Source organism: Plecotus auritus (genome assembly GCF_963455305.1).
Source record: "Plecotus auritus genome assembly, chromosome: 1".
Taxonomy (NCBI): Eukaryota; Metazoa; Chordata; class Mammalia; order Chiroptera; family Vespertilionidae; genus Plecotus; species Plecotus auritus.
This window is the reverse complement of record NC_137770.1, coordinates 25,046,874-25,064,823: the sequence shown is the minus strand read 5'-3', so window position 1 is coordinate 25,064,823 and position 17,950 is coordinate 25,046,874. Positions and strand designations below refer to the sequence as shown.

At 46.2% G+C, this 17,950-nt stretch overlaps 1 protein-coding gene across 2 annotated transcripts in view; it reads left to right on the top strand.

Moving 5' to 3' along the window:
• IFT43 (intraflagellar transport 43) overlaps positions 1–17,841 on the top strand; it is an 86,014-nt gene extending 68,173 nt beyond the window's left edge. For both annotated transcript variants that reach the window (XM_080649515.1, XM_080649516.1), the window contains 4 exons: positions 16,437–16,509; positions 16,773–16,848; positions 17,340–17,402; positions 17,571–17,841. In XM_080649515.1, the coding sequence (XP_080505641.1) occupies positions 16,437–16,509; positions 16,773–16,848; positions 17,340–17,402; positions 17,571–17,636 (278 nt within the window). In that variant the 3' untranslated portion in view covers positions 17,637–17,841. The remainder of the gene's footprint in view (positions 1–16,436; positions 16,510–16,772; positions 16,849–17,339; positions 17,403–17,570) is intronic.
• The last annotated feature ends 109 nt before the right edge of the window (positions 17,842–17,950 follow it).

The window sequence follows — 17,950 nt, the reverse complement described above, 5'->3', positions numbered from 1 at the left end:
TGTCTTCCCTCCTTCCCTCCCCTTCTTTTATAGAAAACCTGCAGAGCCATGTCTCTCGATGTGTTTCTCAGCATTCAGCCTCCCTCGCTTCACTCTTGGCACCCGGGGAAGATGCCTAGGGAGAGAAGAGAAGCACTTCTTTTCTCTATTGATGCCTTAGGCTTCCAAGGGAAGAGAGGAGAAAAGTAGAAAAAGAGAGGAACTTTTAAGATAAGTGTGTTTTAGAATGAGAAACGGAGAGTGAGGGATCGTTAGAGGTGGTTTGGGGATCTAGCAGAATGTGTTGCATGGGAACTGTTTGCAAGAACATCACCGCTACAAGCCCAAGTGCCTGTGGAGACCAGGCAGGTAATATAATCACACGCACCAGCAGAAGGGTACGACGCTGAAGGATGGTGGGGCCTGTGGTGAACCCACACAGGCGATGGCACGGCCTAAATGTTTTCAAATTCGTATTTCAAAAAATGACAGAATTTTTAAAAAATCACTTCATAAACAGAACAAAGTGCATCTGCCAATTGGATTAGGCCTTTGGGAATGATTTGCAAGTCCTTTAGAATAGCGGTCACCAACCTTCCGGACCTCACAGACCACCAGTGGTCCGCAGACCACCGGTTGGCGACTGCTGCTTTAGAGGACTATATAGGGTTCTGCTCTAAAGGAACGCAGAACTATGAGATGAAAGGCATTACAGGAGTTAGTCAGCTGAGACAACAGTATAATGGATGGCCAAGGCAGCAAATGGTGGTTGCTGTGGGTGGTTGGCATTATTAAGGGCCCTGAGTTCAGAAGAGGAAGTGATCCCAGCGGGCTGAGGGCACTTGAGGAAGAATTTGCTCTGGGTCCTAAAGGATGGATAGACTTGTTTAGGTAGCAAAGAAAGCGAAAGGCCTTGCAGGCAAGTTGCCTGGCATAATGGGAGACTCCATGTGGAGAAGGAATAAAGAATTCATGGTAATTAGAAGAGAAGCCCATTCTGCAGAGTTAAGCCTTGATGCTGGTCCATTCTCAACTGCACATATTCAGTGTCCCCACATAAACAGCCTTTAATGAAGTTTGAAGACTGCTGATTCGAGGTAGAATCGGCCAGAGCTAACACAATGCTTCAGGGAAGTTGGGATTCACGGTTATGGAGAACAGCTAAGAATGATGGACAGCCCAAATCCAAAATGACCTCAGGATCTCCAAATTGTGGGATGGCAAAACTGATTTTTCCTACTTAGATGACAATCTTTTAGTGACATAATCATCCATTTGTATTCTTGGAATCAAGTTTCTGATTTGCTCTAAAACTTTTAGACCTCTTCTGTCATGGAAGGTTGTGCAGGCGTACTCAAACTACGGCCCGCGGGCCACTTGCGGCCCGCCGAGGACATTTATCCTGCCCGCCGGATGCCGCTGCCTGTCCTGCTTAGCAGCTGACTCATCCCGGGCCTGCAGTGCGCATAGGAATTTATTCATAGTTTTTTTTTTAAACTGTAGTCCGGCCCTCGAACGGTCTGAGGGACAGTGAACTGGCCCCCTGTTTAAAAAGTTTGAGGACCCCTGTTTAGAGAAACACGTCAGCTCTAAATAGGATTGAGCCCAATCTCTGCAAGTGACTTTGGGCAATTCATTCATTCATTTATTCATTCATTTAACCACCTTTTCTTGAATACCTATTGTGTATAATGCATAAGGCTGGGCACTGGGGATATGATGGTGAACAAAACATTCTCAGTCCTTGTCCTTATAAAGCTTTCAATCTAATTAGGGAAATAGGGACTAAAGAAATTGTCACACAAATAAGTAAGGACACATTGCAATGGAGTCTACTGATTGGAATTGGGTGATGAGGGAAGGCCATTATGAAGTGACTTAAGCTTCAACTTGAAGGGAGATAGAGTTGCCAGCAGTGGGGGGAGAAGTTGGGTGGGTTACCCTGGTAGAGAAAACAGCAGGTGCAAAGGCATGCCACCTCCCTAACCCCAGAAGCATTTCCAGGCCTGTTTGGTCTCTTCCAGCTCTAAATCCAGCTCTTAAGTGTGAACTCTGCGTAGAATGTGAAACTTTAAGGAGGAACATTGAGAGGCACACCAGTGGGAGAAAAATTCCTTGTTTCTAGAAAAGGTGAACAGTATTCAAATTGAGACAATCTCTGAAAACACAGATATGGACCCAGCTTTCAAAGTTAATTCAAATTAAGAAAGAAATTGTCAGCCTCAAAATATGACTTTAGAATAGGGGTGAGGAACCTTTTTTCTGCCAAGGGCCATTTGGATACTTATCATTCACAGGCTTTACAAAATTATCACCTTAAAAGTCAGCCTGCTATATTTGGTCAAACATTTAATTAACTCACCCCTAATGCTTTGGCAGGGCCAGGCCAAATGATTTCACAGGCCTTATCACAGACTGAGGGCAGGACATTCCCCACTCCTCCTTTTACAAGGTGGAAAGTCTTTGAAAACAGAAGCTTTAAAAAAAGGATTAGCTCTTTCTTGCATATACTAATAACCATTGCATCTTGGGGTAACCCAGGACTGTGGGTGGAATTGTCACACCTCTTCTGGCAGCTCCCGGTGCCACTTGAGCAAGCCGTGTCCCCCCTGGAGAGGGCTGTGCTCTTTGCATCCTGGGGTCCAGTTTTGACAGAATCGACTATCTCAAAACCTTAGGAATAATAAATCCTTATGGCCAACCAAAAAGTGTTTAATTCCTAAAGGACAAGCTGAATTGAGCCCCTTCTAGCCAGGGGCAATTGGGGACTTAATTCTGCAAGTGTAGCAATCTGGATGATCTGAGAGCTCCGAGTTTAAGGGTAATTGCTCAATTTTCTATCCATGTCAACAGGGAAAATAGGTAAAAGTGGCTGAACACAGCCAAGCAATGAGGCTGGATGAGATGTGAGATGCCAGACTGTCAGTGGAATTAGAAAAATGCTATCTATAGAGGGCTATCACTCAGTCGCCTTCGCTCTCCCCTCTTCCCATTCATCTCTGTCTTCAGGCTTTCTAACTCTCTTTCGGGTTCTTTCTCATTCTTTGCTTAATCCTTCCACTATATCCTTCATCCGTTCTCCTGCAAATAGCAGTCATTCTGAGCCTAAACAGCTTTAATGCAGAGAAAGGGAAGGTGGAAGGAATTATTTAAGTACAGATCAATTGGAACCCTGATGTCTCCATTCCTTCCTCTTGCTGAGTAAGACTGTTTCATTATGTTAGCATTCCTTCCTTAGGCTCAGTACAGCATCTGGGATTTTTCAAGTGGTTCTTAAACCTAGTTCCTTTACCTCTCTAAAAACGATTCTAACAGGCACTGAATTTTTAAATTAAATAGTGTTCCTTAAAATCAATTTGTTGTTGTTTTTTTTAATTTAAAATCACTAGGACTAGATGCTAAGGTCTTTCTAGATCCATGCCTCCCTTTCTTTCCCTGACACAAACATGCACAGGAACACCTTTTATTTACACTTATCCACAGCAGGAATGGGGTGGGATGGGGGCAGGGGTGGGGGGACTGGTCCAGGGATTAGTAGTCCTATCTTTTGTCTCTGTGCTTTGTTAAGCTTTGTTCTCTCTGTGAGATATTGAGTAAGAATTTTGAAAAAGAAGTCAGTCTTGTATTGAAGAAATGGTATTGATAATGAATGTTTAAGTATTTACCAGGAGCCGGCACTGCTATGCTTTACCTGCAGTCCTTCCGTTAATTCTCCCAGTTCTGTGAGGAGCACTGATTATCACCCTTTCACAGAGGAAGAAACTGAAGCTTGTGAAGTTAAGTAACTCCCAGAAGTCACGTGGCTAATAAGTAGTGATGTTCTGGTAAATACAGACCTCCCCGCTTATTTATGGTTTTGCTGTCTGCGGTCTCAGTTACCCATAGTCAGCGTGGTCTCAAAATAGTAAATGAAGATTTTCAGAAATAAGCAATTCGTAAGTTTTAACCCATTGTACGCCATAAGCGTCTGTAGACGCAAGTGGTGGACCTTCCCCACACGCCATGCGCGTCTATAAAAAGAAATGTTTTCCCTAAATGGCAGCCCTGACCAACTTTAAAATCGTTTTTCGTGAGAATTTGCAACTGAAGATACTCAAGAACACCTGAATTGTAATATACTTATTTTTATATATTCATTGCAAATTGATTTTTTAATTAAATTCAAAATATCGTGGCGTGTAGGGAGGGTTTCCGTTTTGCATGCAAGGCAGTTAACTTTAAATGGCACAATGTTCTGAGCAACGTGGTGAAAACTCCCTTTGTCCCACTCTCTCCCTCCTAGGACGTGAATCATCCCTTTGTCCAGCATATTTATGCTGTGTGCACTACCTGCGTGTTAGTCACTTAGTAGCTGCCTCTGTTATCAGATCAGTTGTCAAAGTGAGAGACCACACTCACATAGCTTCTATTACAGTATTTGTTATAATTATTCTGTTCTATTACTAGTTGTTAATCTCTTACTGTGCCTAATTTATAAATCAAACTTTTTCATAGGTATGTATGTATAGGAAAAAACATAGTATGTATGGGGTTTGGTACTACCCTCAGTTTCAGGCATCCGCCGAGGGTCTTGGCACCTGTGCAGATAAGGGGCGGAGGACTACTGTATTTAACAACCAGCTCTTGGTGGGGGGAGACATGTTCATTGGTAGTGTTTGCCGGTTTCTGTGGTGTAAATACTCCCACCATGGTTGGTTTCAAGCTCCCAACATGACATCATCGACCACGGAGCTGGGAAGAGATGGACAGTAGCACACCAGTGAGTGTATCATATTTTCACCATACTGCTAGCTACAGGAGATGTCAATAATTTCGAGAGCATAGTTAAAGTAAGATGTAGTACAATTTAGGAAGCGGTGAGTTTTGAGCATTACCTTCCTTTTTAATGTAGTTTATTTCATTGCAAAGGTCTATAATCTAATCTTTAATAACGTTTAGGTTTAACAACCTGCATGCAGAATTCCTAAAAACTTAGCCTTTGGTTTTTACAAGCCAGCGCGAACCAGCTGCTCTAGCCCGCCACTTCTGGTAGTGGTGGAGCTGGAATTCAGACACGGGCTTTGGGCGTCACTCCGCTCCCACGGCCTCCCTCTTTGCTGTGGAAAGTGGTAGGCTCGTTTCTCAGGCTTGCTGGCTGAGGAGGCTTGTCTCCACTCAGCTTGGATATTGGCTCTCCTATCCTGGTTCGCAGACTTACCTGCTGGCCCATGTGCTCAGCTCTGCTGAGCCTCTCACTGTGAAGTCATGTCTACAACAAACCCAGGCTGAGTAGAGAAGAGCCAGAGGCCGGGTCTTTAAAGCTCTGTGACATGAAGCAGGATCTTCAGGCTTGACCAGTCCTCTCTCTCTTGTCGTGCTTTCTCTTCTATCAAATCCATTGCGATTGCTTTTAGATAATGAATTCTTATGTCTATGCTGGGTCCTCTGGAGAGGAGAACTCATCGTCTTCTACCTTACCCTGGCCCAAGCATAGCCCGGAGTCTGGCCCAGACCTCCTGCTTCGTTGGCAGAACTGGGACAGAGCTTGTTATGCCCCTAGTGGTGCCCTGAAATCTCTAGGTCACACCAGACTTTCCAAACTTACCATCACGAGCATCTCTGCCTGAAACACAGTTGGCAGTGACCTCTCGGGGTTCCATTTACTTTGTTCATGTGAGCGGCTTACCTGCATGTCCCCATCTGAAGAGTTGGAAGGGGGAGAATGCAGGTCTTGTGCCATGCACGCACACTAGAAATGAAGTAGGTTGCAGTACCTTCCTCCAGGAACACAGAGAGAAAGCTCCGACAGCATTCTATCGTGCTACAGTCTGGAGGAGTGTGATTAATAATAAATCATCCAGCATTAAGCACTGACAAGTCAAAGACAGCTGACTCTCCCTGAAATCATGATAGAGATCAGGGTATTTGTTCTGTGACTCCTTGGATTCTGTCTTGGTTGAATACAGAAGACAGGATCAGGATAGGACAAAACCAATCCCATTTACTTTTGTGACTGTCCCAGATGTGACTGCTTTAAGCAGTGTTTGGCTTTCTGGGAGAGGCACGGGACTTCTCCACACAGCTGTGAAGGGAATGCATGAATGAGGGATGAGAGGAGGTGAGAGGCCCTGAATGCAGACAGGCCCATATTGGTGAGGACCACGGCCCAGGGAGATCTTAGACCACTTAGATTTGTATTGACTGGAAAGAAACAAGGCTTGGTGTTCTAGGATGTCTGTTCAAAAGATGGATCTGTCTAAAGAGCCATAATGTTTTCTGCAACGAGAAGAGATAGGTAGAGTTGTAGAGCTGCTCCAAATAGTCTTTGCAACCAAAATCACAGCAAGTTGTGGCCTCGGATGACTGGTGGCATTGTGGCTTTGTGTTCTCCCAAATAGATGGCCATGGTGCATTACTTAGTTTGAAGACTGACGACCAGATATTGCTTTGGTGAGGTGGGAAGGGACAGGCATGTTTATGCATCTGGGTTGGACATAGCACATCACTTAGCCCTCAGGTGGAGAAGTCTTTTCTTTCTGACTTACCACACATGGAAATTAGGTCCCAAAGAAGATCTAATCTAGCTAGAGCAGAAATCTCAGGGAGAGGTACAGGGGACCTCTTACCCTAGCAAGAAATGAACTTGATCTAGCTTTAGGTTCTACCAACTTTCTAAAAATTCACAGATGTTCAGTGTGTGTGTGTGTGTGTTCGTCTGTATATACACACATAGGACACATATTGGGAATGTGATTCCTGAGTCCATAAGTGTGGTTGACAGACTAGGTTTACCTAAAAGGCCCTTTAAGAGAAAGTTCTTGAAAGATGATTACAGAATTGAGACACCATCATTTAAAAGTGCCCGAGGCGAACGCCTTTGAAAATTGCAGCAGTGGAGGGACAGAGAAAGAACCACGCAGCCCTTGATTGTTGCGCGGCTCCCTCAGGACCCTTTCCCCCGCTCCCCCTCTGTTTCTCATCTGATAAGAGAGAGAGCAGCAGTAAGACTCCATCTATCTTATGAAAATCCGATTCGGAATGGCTGTGATCAAAACCAGCTGGCTGTCACCAGCAGTGGCCTTGCACGGAGGGGACCGCTCAGAAGAGTTCCGTGTGTGAGGGTGGCACGGGTGGCACTGATCAAAGTAGCATTTTTTTAATAAATATATATAAGGAAAATACAAAACTAAGGATTTAGAATGAAAGCAGTGTAGTTTGTCTTGTTTTTTTGAGTGTAACACAAAGAGGATGAAATAGAATCAGATATGCCTGGTTTCTAACACACTTCTACTGGCGGCTCTGAGAAGGTGTTTTCTGTCACTTTAATACCGTGTCACTCATCTTGGGTCCTATTGAAGAGAGTGGAGAGTTCCTCAGTTTCCATTCCTTCCAGCCACTTTATTCCTCTAAATTTTTAAAGACCTTTACCCCTCCTTGTTCTTCACCTACATAACTCAACAGATCAAAGCTGGAACCACCACAAAGCTCTGAGAGCTGTTGGAGTGGTGAAGAGCATTGCTATTCATTGTTTTTTGTTTTCTCCAGCTGTCCGTAGCCAGTGATGCAGTGTTCCCTAGAGGTCACTGCAGCAGGTCCTCCCAATGCAGGCTCCTGGGCCGAACGGGATCTTTTCCCACAGAGAACCCTTGTGGAGCTGTGCTCGTCTCTTGAGAGTGGTACCTTTGAATTGTTCGAAAGGCTCAATCCTAGTTGATGACTCTTTGCATGGCTAATACAGATTCTTTTTTTTTTTTAATTGATTTTTTTTAGAGCGAGGGGAAGGGAGAGGGAAAGAGAGAGAAACACTGATGTGAGAGTCAGATTGGCTGCATCGTGTATACCCCCTACCAGGGATCAAGCCGGAACCCTGGGTATGTGCCCTGATGGGGATTGAACTGGCAACCTTTGGTGCACGGGATGATGATCAACCAACTGACCCACACTGGCCAGGGCAATACATAATCTTATTCAGCACTCAACAGCCTTCGGGTGATGGGAAAACTTCATTCTGGGGTGTTGCATTCGTGGCTCTTTCAGAAATGTTACAGCATCCCTCTGTGTAAGATATTATGAGATCTGGCTTTCACAGGCCATGATAGACCACAAGCTGAGTCGCCACTCTTGCGAAACCCCTTTTCTGCTCATGAACCAGCAATACCTCATTGTGCTAAGGCCGGGCTTATCTCAGAAACCGAAATCAGTCTGAACCTTCCTCTCCAACCCATCGTCCACCAGGAGAGTCCCCACAACTTGGGGCCTGTGAGGAACAATCAGCTATTTTTATCTTAAGGTCTGTGATCTTCCCCCAGCAGCATTAGGAGAGATTCGGCTTGGCAGGAGCATGGCGGTATTTCAACATATAGGACACTGGTGAAAATCAAACAGACAAACCCAACCTGGCACCTCAGGACGGCACATCTTTTTCTCTCTGTTGCTCTGTCACATACTTCTTCTGGGACCTGCTTCCAGACACTCTGCCCCGCCTTGGGCCATGCATTTTGCTCACGGTCAGTCCTGTCTCTCAGCCTTGGCAGCGTGGCTCTCTAGCCAACATCACAGTTTCCAGACTCTTTTCCCTTTGCCTTTCTCCCACTCTGCCTGTAATGAGTGCAGGCTGGGCTGGCTTGAGTCAGGTGAAATCACAAGGGATAAGTCTTCATAAAGCGGACCTGCCAGGAACCTGCAGACAGGTTTTTGCCTCTCGAACCCTGACTCTGGGAGAGCAGGGGACCAATGGTGCTGGGCCCAGCCTCACTCAGGAGCTCCTCTGAGACCGTCTCTTTCCCTTGTTCCTTCGGGTGTTTGAAGCCTGTTGCCTACTGCTTTCCCCTTTTCTTCTCCCTTTTAAAAAAATTCTCCATTTTTTCACTTAGAAAAAAAATTATTTATACGATTGAGATCCACTAATTAAAGCCATTTTCTGGTATTTGGTTACTGGAGTGTTTGATGTCTCTCTGACAAGACCATGAAATGCACGGAGTATCCACAGGGACAGAATTTGCTGAACACGGCTCTTTGTAAATGAGGGGACACAGTGTCGCCGCAGCTCATGAATATGAAACGTCCATGATGCCACCTCAGTGGACTTGGGAACACAGATGAATCCTGTCATGGGCTAAATGAGACCAATTTCTTTCACTTAACTTCATCTTCAATCAGACCTTCTTCCATTTGCCTGTTTAAAATTCCCTATACGTGATGCAGAAGGTAACAGCATTCAGTAAAACAAAGTTTTGCAGCTACAGAGAAAAATTATAACGATTTCTGGCTTAAGTTGCCATCTCCTAAAACTGTGGATGTTGTTTCCTTTTGCTTATGAGCTCTGCTGAGAGGTCTTCTGGCTTTGGTCACAAAATTAGGGGTTGCTAGTATTGGGGTGTCCTTAAGCAGCATGTCCAGATCCCTTTCATGTTTATTGGTTGTTGAACTTAGCTGTGGATGGTGGCTGTGGGCCCGTCACGGCCTGTGGGTGCTCTGCAGTGTCAGGGCACTGAGTGGGAAGAGATTGTGTGTAACGAGGGAGAGCCTTTGGCCTTGGGAGCTCAGTTAGTGGTTGAAGTGAGGGACAGATGTCATCAGTATAAGTACCCTAAGGAACCTGATAAGTTATACCAACCTTGTATTATTTACTAAGGTGTCAGGGTAAGAAAGTGCTGGAGGATAGCACAGTCTTTACGTAGCTCTCTAGGAACCCTTCTGCAAGTGACCGGGAAATTCCATTCAGAAAGCCCCAGCCAGCCTCGTTGAGCGTCACCCCATGCACCAAAGGTCACTGGTTCGATTCCCAGTCAGGGCACATGCCCTTTTGCAGATTCACTCAGTCCTCAGTAAGGGGCGTGCAGGAGGCAGCCCATTGACGTTTCTCCCTCTCCCTCTTTAAAAAAAAAAAAAGAATAAAAACATGTAAAATAAAATTTAAAAAAAAGCTCCAACCAAGAAAAACAGCAAAGAGTAGACCCTAAAGGGACACAGAGAGGAAGGCTTCCTGTGGGACCCAGAGCCAGATTGGGGTGCCTCCTGTGTTCTCCCGTCCTGTGGGACTTAGATTCATGTTCCAGGTGAAGAGCCTGAGCAGTGCTCAGGGGCACTCATTTCAGGCTGAGTCCAGTCTCAGAAATCACTTTCTGTTCTAATTATACCCAGACTGGCAAACAACAGCTGGATTGAATGCGGGCGATCACAAAATGCATGCAGAGAGCTGGGGTCAGCTTCACAGGAAGAGGCACGCGGCTTCTGCTGTCCGGCCACAGGGACTGACACTGGGACGCTGGGTAGTTAGCGTTTTAGTGCGTGGGTATACGAACCTGTTTGTAATGAATGTATTCCAGGGCTAGGGCAGCTTTTCACATTTTTTAAACCAGTTGGAATTGATCCTACTGGTATTCCCATATGTTTCCATTATGTGTTTCTATTATTTATTTAAGCACCCCCCACTTAATTATGTGCTTTCAGCTGGTAATTGGTGTGTTGGGTGGATTTGTTGGCAGACCAGTGTTCTGGTATCATCAGGAGTTTCCCATTTGGCAACAATCTTTCTCTTTGAAATAAGTTCTTACTGCTTTTGCTGTGCATTAACAAGCCCCAGAAAGTGGATTATACAGTGGGACACACTAGCGATCCAGGAAGACAAACACAGGGAGCAGTGGGAAGAGCGTGTGACCCAGCCTCAGGATAGAAGTCCCTGTGGACCAAGTTTGAATGACTTCCTCTGCAGCTTTGTCCCCACTCATCCATTGCTTCCTGCATATGCACAGACCCTTCCCAGCAGGAGCAGCTCTGAGGTGAGGCAAAGCCTTTGCTAGGTGTTGTCAAATCTAGGAAGTATTCAAGGAACCCTCTTGGTTATTCTTGTGAAGCAAACCCACTTGGGCAACTTTAGGATTTAGGAGCACTTACACTAATGGGATAATATAGAGAAGATTGACACGGCACATGTGTGTGACTTTCCGATGTGAGGGGCATCTGTGGACTCAGTTTTATTCAGTTGTCCTTCATTTTGCCAGTCCTTGGGAATGCAGAAGGGACCAGAATGTGGTCCTTGCCCTCAGCTAGTTCAGTCTCTAGGGGACAGGCTGACGGCCAATATCACTTTACCTACTACAGGGTAGTGAGGTGTACCCTGTGGCCTTGAACGAAGCATGATGGAAAGACAAAGTAGCAAGCTCTGAATTCTGCCTGTTGAATTCCAAGATGATTCATAAAAGAAGGGATGTGTATTTTCCTTATTCTGTTCATTTATTATTTTTTTACATATAGACCCTCTTTGCAACTTTGCTTAGTCCATCATGGTTTTCCCTAATGTGCCTCAGGGGGGTCTTGTGTATAACAGGCACTGGTCCATGTTTCCTGGCTGGTTGATACAGATCTTCAACACTTGGCACCAGGCACCTCTCTCCTGCCTCACCCCATGCCACTGTGCCCCGGGCCCTACATGCCACCCACACCGGCCTGCCTTCAGTTTCTTCAGTGTTACAGGGTGCTTCTCACCTCCCAGTGCCTTTGCACATGCCATCCCCTGCCTGGTTGAATCCTGCTTATCCTTCAGCTTTCAGCTGCATTATCCCTAATTCAGGGAGCTTCCCTAACTCCTCACCCCACCCCACCCCCAAAATTCTAAATTAGATCCTCCCTGGGTGGGGAGTAAATACATTATGGAGCATCTATTCAATAATATTAGGTGGCCATTTAAAAGAATAAGATGTATCGGTACATTATCAGGAAAGATAAAAACAAGTTGCAGATAACACGAATGGAAAGTGATCCCATTTGTAAATATTTTTTTTAAAGGATGTGTGTGCTGTGATAGGCATAAATTCTTTTCAATAAGTATATACAAGAATTTGTTAATAGCAACTACCTCTAGGGAGACAACTGGGACTCAAATAAGGAAAGGGAATTTTCATTTTAAACCTTTCTGCAGTATTTGTATGTTTTACCACATAGGATATTATTTTTACCTTTAAAAATAAGACAGTTAGGTCTCCCTGTTATTTTCAGCCATAGAATCCATTTAGTTTCTCTCACAGTATATATTTGAATTTATTTGTTTACTGTCCCCCCACTGCACCATGAAGACAAGGACCATGTCTTTCTTGTTCTTTTAAAATACATTTTTATTTATTTTTAGAAAGAGAGAGAAACATTGATGTGAAAGCAAAACATTGATCGGCTGCCTCCTGCACACGCCCCACTGGGGATTGAGCCCACAACCCATGTGCCCTGACCAGGAATTGAACTGGCAACCTTTTGGTGCACAGGACGATGCTCCAACTAGCTGACCCACCCCAGCCAGGGCAGGGCCATATCTGTTGTATTTGCTTTTGTTACTGACACCACTTAGCATGGTACCATTCACATAGTAGGTGCTCAAAAAGTATTCCATGAATGAATGAATGAACGAACGAACGAACAAGGAAACAAATGCAGTTTCCCCTCTGTGGGGCTAAGTGGGCAACATGGTCGGGGGCAGGCAGGCAAGTTGAACAACATGTCAGATGGCTGACATAAGAGGCAGGGATCAATGACCAAAGAAAACCTGTTCAGTGTAAGGTGTCAGAGCTGGGAAAGGGCAGCAGATGATCTGTGTGAGGATGGCGACCTGTGTGGGCATGGCAACCTGCATGAGGTGGTGCTGTCTGCTGGCAGAACTGAGATGAGGGATGAGGGCACCCGCTTCCGTGCACTGGAGGTATAGCCCCCTGTCATCGCCTTCCCCTTTTCTGGGGTTGTTCCAGGTGCCCAGCCGTCTCCTTCGCCATGGGGCTAGCTTACTAAGGGTGGCAGAGAATGAGTGCCCAGCGCTCTGGCGACAATGCACTGTTTTCATGCTGCTCCATTTAGCTTTGTTGTAGGAAAGTAGCGAGTCGGGACACATAATGAGGGAGAGCATTAGCTTCTTTTTTTTAAAGTTTTTTTTTTAAGTTTTATTGTTTTTTTAATCAGAGAGGAAGGGAGAGGAAGAGATAGAAACATCAATGATGAGAGAATCATTGATCAGCTGCCTGCTGCACGCCCCCCACTGGGAATAGAGCCTGCAACCTTGACATGTACCCTTGACCGGAATCGAACCTGGGACCTTTCAGTCGGCAGTCCGATGCTCTATCTACTGAGCCAAATGGGCTACGGCAAGAGAATTAGCTTCTTTATGGCTATTGGTATCAAAAGAAATACCCAAGAACAGAGGACATTGAGTGAAAAGTGAAAGCTGTTTGTCAGCAGGCAGTGTCTCACCTATAGAAGGCGTCTCTGTGCCTTTGCAAAGAAAGCACAGGTGAGGTGTGGACAAGCTCCGGGTGCAGTCAGACAGGAGGAAGCCTGGTTCTGTTATTAATGGTTTTACCTAGTGCAAATTGCTTAATGTTCTTCAGCCTCAGTGTTCTCATCTGGAAAATGGGCAGGAGTAAATGAGAAAATGATGGTAGAGATCTATATCGTTTTTCTCTCCATGCTCAATATTATATCTGTTAAATGAATCCAAATAGCATAGCACTTAGCATTTTATAAAGATCATTGTATTTAATACTTAACAACAACTGAATTCAGTGGGCACAATTATACCAGTTTCATAGATGAGGAAACTGAGGCACAGAGAGGATAAAGTCACACAGCTAGGACATGGGAGAATCGAAGCCAGCCATCCTGCCTCCAGAGCCTGCACTCTTAACTGCTGGACAGGAGTCCTACCCATATGCTTAACTCATTGTTTCTGTTCATGTTCTTCAGCATCGTGGAAGAAAATGAGAATAAAGTCAACATAATTATTAGGTTTTTAGAAATAGCGATAGCTTTCAACAGTACTAGAGCAGAGAGCTGACTCTTGTACTCCTCTTGTTGACTCTATTAAAATCCTGAGCGTTTGAAAGTTAAACTTGACAACCTGAATCAGACTGGGTCACTGAGTGCAGGCAGGGCCATTTCGTGTAGGTAATTTTGTGAAGAGGTGGATTTCTCAAGTCCATTTTCTTTTTCTAGATTTGTTCATTGTATGTGTGTGGGATTAGGGCGGGGGCAGGAGGGGGGCAGTTGCGGAAGGAGAGAAAGAACAGAAATTCCCAAGAACATATTATGTACACATGAGCAAGTACTTGTCTGTGATTATAAATCAGAAACTGTAAAATTGTGAAGTTCTTTGAAGTTTGCCCAAAACCTGCTCCACGGCCACCTGTTCCACTGGGGCCGGGAGTTGGATGGCCTGACTCTGCTGCGATGGCTCAAGCTGTCACTGCACCGGAATGTTCCAGCTTGCCTTGGCCTGGCTGTCATCGCTGGCTCTGTCCCACTTAGGCGGTGCACCGGGTTCTGTTGGGCACCAGGCTTCCAATTAGAGAGAAATCCCACTGTGTGGCCAGCCCCACCAGTGCCACTCTGAGAGGCGCCTTTGCCAAGGCCCGGACTGACCTCTGATCTGTCACAGATGGGCCAGCCCCACACTCCCTGGTGCACATTTGGAGGAGGGGGTGGGGATGAAGCGAGAGGCCTGTGGGGAGTCAGAGTGGACACTGGGCCGCAGTGCAGTCCTCAGAGCTGGGAGAAGCTGGGCAGAGTTGACAGGGCCCAAATGCTAGTGTTGTGGAGGGAAAGGGGACTTTGGGAAGACCCGTCCTGAGCCCTACACTCAGCATGGGGCACTTTCTTACCAACTTCTGAATATTCATCTCAGGCTGGACTCCACTTCCGAGGAGAGCCAGGAGCAGCTAACTGGATCACTCCAAAACTGTCACACTGCTGATGGCGCATGGCACAACCAGCCTCCCCCTACCCCGCTGCTGGGTCTGCGCGTCGCACCAGCCTGGGGGCACCACCGCCCTGGCTTCGGCACTGTCAGTGGCACTGTCAGCGGCAGCCCTCACTATGGAGTGTTGGTCACCGCAGAGTGAGAATGAGGAAGAAAGCTAAATTTCCATTAGCATAAGACAGAATCTTAGAGAATTCCATCTCTAATTCTTTAGCAGGATAGGGAGATGCAGTCTAAGCTCTGAGCAGCTTCTTTCTAGATAGAGTGACTTGCTGAATGTGGTTCATCATTTGGGGGGGCGGGGGGAGGAGTATATGTCTTTATTTTCCCTATCAGCCATTTATTTTTAATTTACCTCTTTCATTCTTTTAATCACTCTCTTTCTTCGCCTCTTTCTCTGTGTGTCTTATTTTCTGTGTCTCCCTTGCATACTTTCTCTTTTTCCAGGTACAGCATCCGGAATGTCACAGTCTGAAGCAGTAATAAAGACTCCAGGCTTGGAACTGCCACACAAATACTTGGGCTTCACTTGAGTACAGCAGCCTCAGTTTAAGTGCTGAATAGCCTGAAAGAGGCGAGGGACTGCATTTTCTTGAAATGATTCTGCTTATCTTTTAAAAATAATATTGCATTCAATCCATGGAAGCAAAAATGAAGGGTTTTTCACCTTCCTCTCTGGGATATTTTCCTCCTTTTGATATTTGTGTTAGTTTGGGAATTCTGGGACTGTCTCAGCCCACTTGGCCTTTTTTCCTGCCTTACCTCTTTTTTCACTCTGCCCCTCTCTGCAGTCTGATTAAAACAAAGAAAACCCCTCTACCAGTCAGTAATACTCACTGGAAAAGGAAATTCTTCTGTTGGTGTTAGGTTGTCCCCAGGAGGACGTGGGCTATTTTTGTACCTTAAGTCAGTTGCCACAATTAAGTGATGTCTGCCTGTTTCTCCATTTGCATGACTTTGTTAAATTGGTGAAAGAAGTGACCGTGGGGCTCCTTCTATGTCTGTCTCATATGGAGAGTCCAGACAGGGAAAGTCTCTGTGCGACAGCAAGAGAAGCGTCATCTTTAGAAGCAGCACGTTTTGCAGTAGACCTGACAAATGCAGGCCTGGTCTCGGATACACGGCTGGGAGCCAGGCTGTATCATTACGTGTAAAGTGACCTTCAGATGCAGGCTCAGGGCCACGGAGACTGTGATGATTGCGAAGACTACAATGAGCTAATGCACATGTGCACCTTGGTCACGGGGAGGTCATAGTGACCTTCACCTCATGGCACTGCGCTTTCTCAGTTCCTCTGTCTCCAGCTGTTGCCAGGCTTATTCATTGATTCCCCTTCCCTCTTCTCCTCTAATGCTGTCTGGGACGCTCTTCTCATTTCTTTACATTTCTCCTTGGAGACCCAAACCAGTGACTCCGAACCTGGAGTGAATGTCAGGATCGCCGAAGAAATCTTAGGGAAAATACAGATGCCTGAGCCCTACCCGGGAGGTTCTAATCCAGCTGGTTCTGGGGTAAAGCCCAGGATTTGGGACTTGTTGACATTCTACCTTTGATTCTAATGTGCACCTGTAGTTCAGTCCCACAGTTCTGGACTGGGAGCCCCTAAAGGCCAGAGACTGTCTGTCCATTCTACCCCCAGCAGATAGCCCCGTGCTGGCCTGTTGAAGGAATAAGTAATACATGAAGAAGGAGGCAAGATCCCTCTTCATGCTGCTGACAGTTTTGCCGCCTCCTCTCATTGCAGATATTCCTGTTATTCCGGATCTGGAAGAAGTACAGGAAGAAGACTTTGTTTTGCAGGTGGCAGCCCCTCCCAGGTATGTTAAATTAGGTATGAAGCTGGAAGGAGGCAGGGAACATGTGAACTAATACACTTAAAATGCCACCCACAGTGGTGCTGCCCCCCAGTGCAGACCCAGATGCTGGTGGGGGGCTCCCTCCCAGGGTTCCCATTTTATTAGACATTTTCTTCCCAGGTTGGTCTTCCCTAGCTGCCTAGGAGGCTCTGTGGACGGTGGCCCAGCAGCACTTTTGGAACTGGTCCTGCCTGTGGTTCTTCCTCACATTCTCTCTCCTGCAGCGTCCAGGTAAACCGGGTGATGACCTACCGTGACCTGGACAATGACCTCATGAAGTGCGCAGCCTTTCAGACCCTGGTGAGTGGAGCGGCTCCTGCATAGAGGGGCGGGATCCAGGCAGCATCCCAAGGGATTTCTCATCTCCTCCATGGGCCTTTGAGGTTGCCTGGCAACAGTCCTTTTGCTGGAGGCACCGTCCTTGGGTATTGCAGCATCTCCGGGCCGCACATTCCAGTGTTTTCCAGCGCAGCTCCCACCTGCTTCCATGGCTGCCCACTTGGGGTCAATAGATACGCAAGCCCTAGAGAAAGGCTGCTGCCATGCCTTGCCCTCCTGATGTTGACCTTCCCCCAAAGAATGCCCAGCCTGCGGGGTATCGTGGCATTCCCTCAGTGGCTGTGTGGTCCACTCACATTCTTACTCTTTCAGAAAGCATTCCTGCAGCTCTGGGTTTGGGAGGTCTACCCCACTCAACCTGATCCTCCTCACTTTACAAGAGTTAATTGTCTAAAGGCTCCTCGAAATGCACATCCATTTTTTTTATTTTTTATTTATTTTTGCATTCACAGGATGGAGCGATCGACTTGAAGCTCCTCACCAAAGTACTTGCGCCAGAGCAGGAAGTTCGGGAAGTACGTAGCAGTAGCAGCTTCCTACTCCCTCAGCCGCCTCATTCCTCTAACCGCTGGCTCCCCAGGCTGACCCCTGCCTCCCTGGCTGCTGGGCTTGGGTGGTGAGCTATGGTTGCAGGGAAAGGCCTTCCTTTGTCCCAAGAAAGTTAGCGGTACCTCTCTCGGCAGGACGACGTCGGCTGGGACTGGGACCATCTGTACACTGAGGTGTCCTCAGAGCTTCTCACCGAGTGAAAGCTGCTGCAGGCAGAGAAGGAGGACTCCGTGGGACAGTCTGCACACACCTGAGCCCTTGGGGAACAACAGACAACTCTCTGCACAGAATAACCTCCGCTTTGGACTTTTTGAAAAATACAATAAGGCTAAAACTAAAAAAGCTTGCAAGGAGCTTAGAATTTTCATATGGAATATTTTGTAATAAAAATACTTATTTTCAGGAGATTGCATTGATCTTTCAGTTGTAATAAATTGCTTTTTTCTTTAAAAAAAAAACTTTTTTAATCCTCACCAGAGGATATTTTTTCCATTGATTTCTAGAGAGAGTAGAA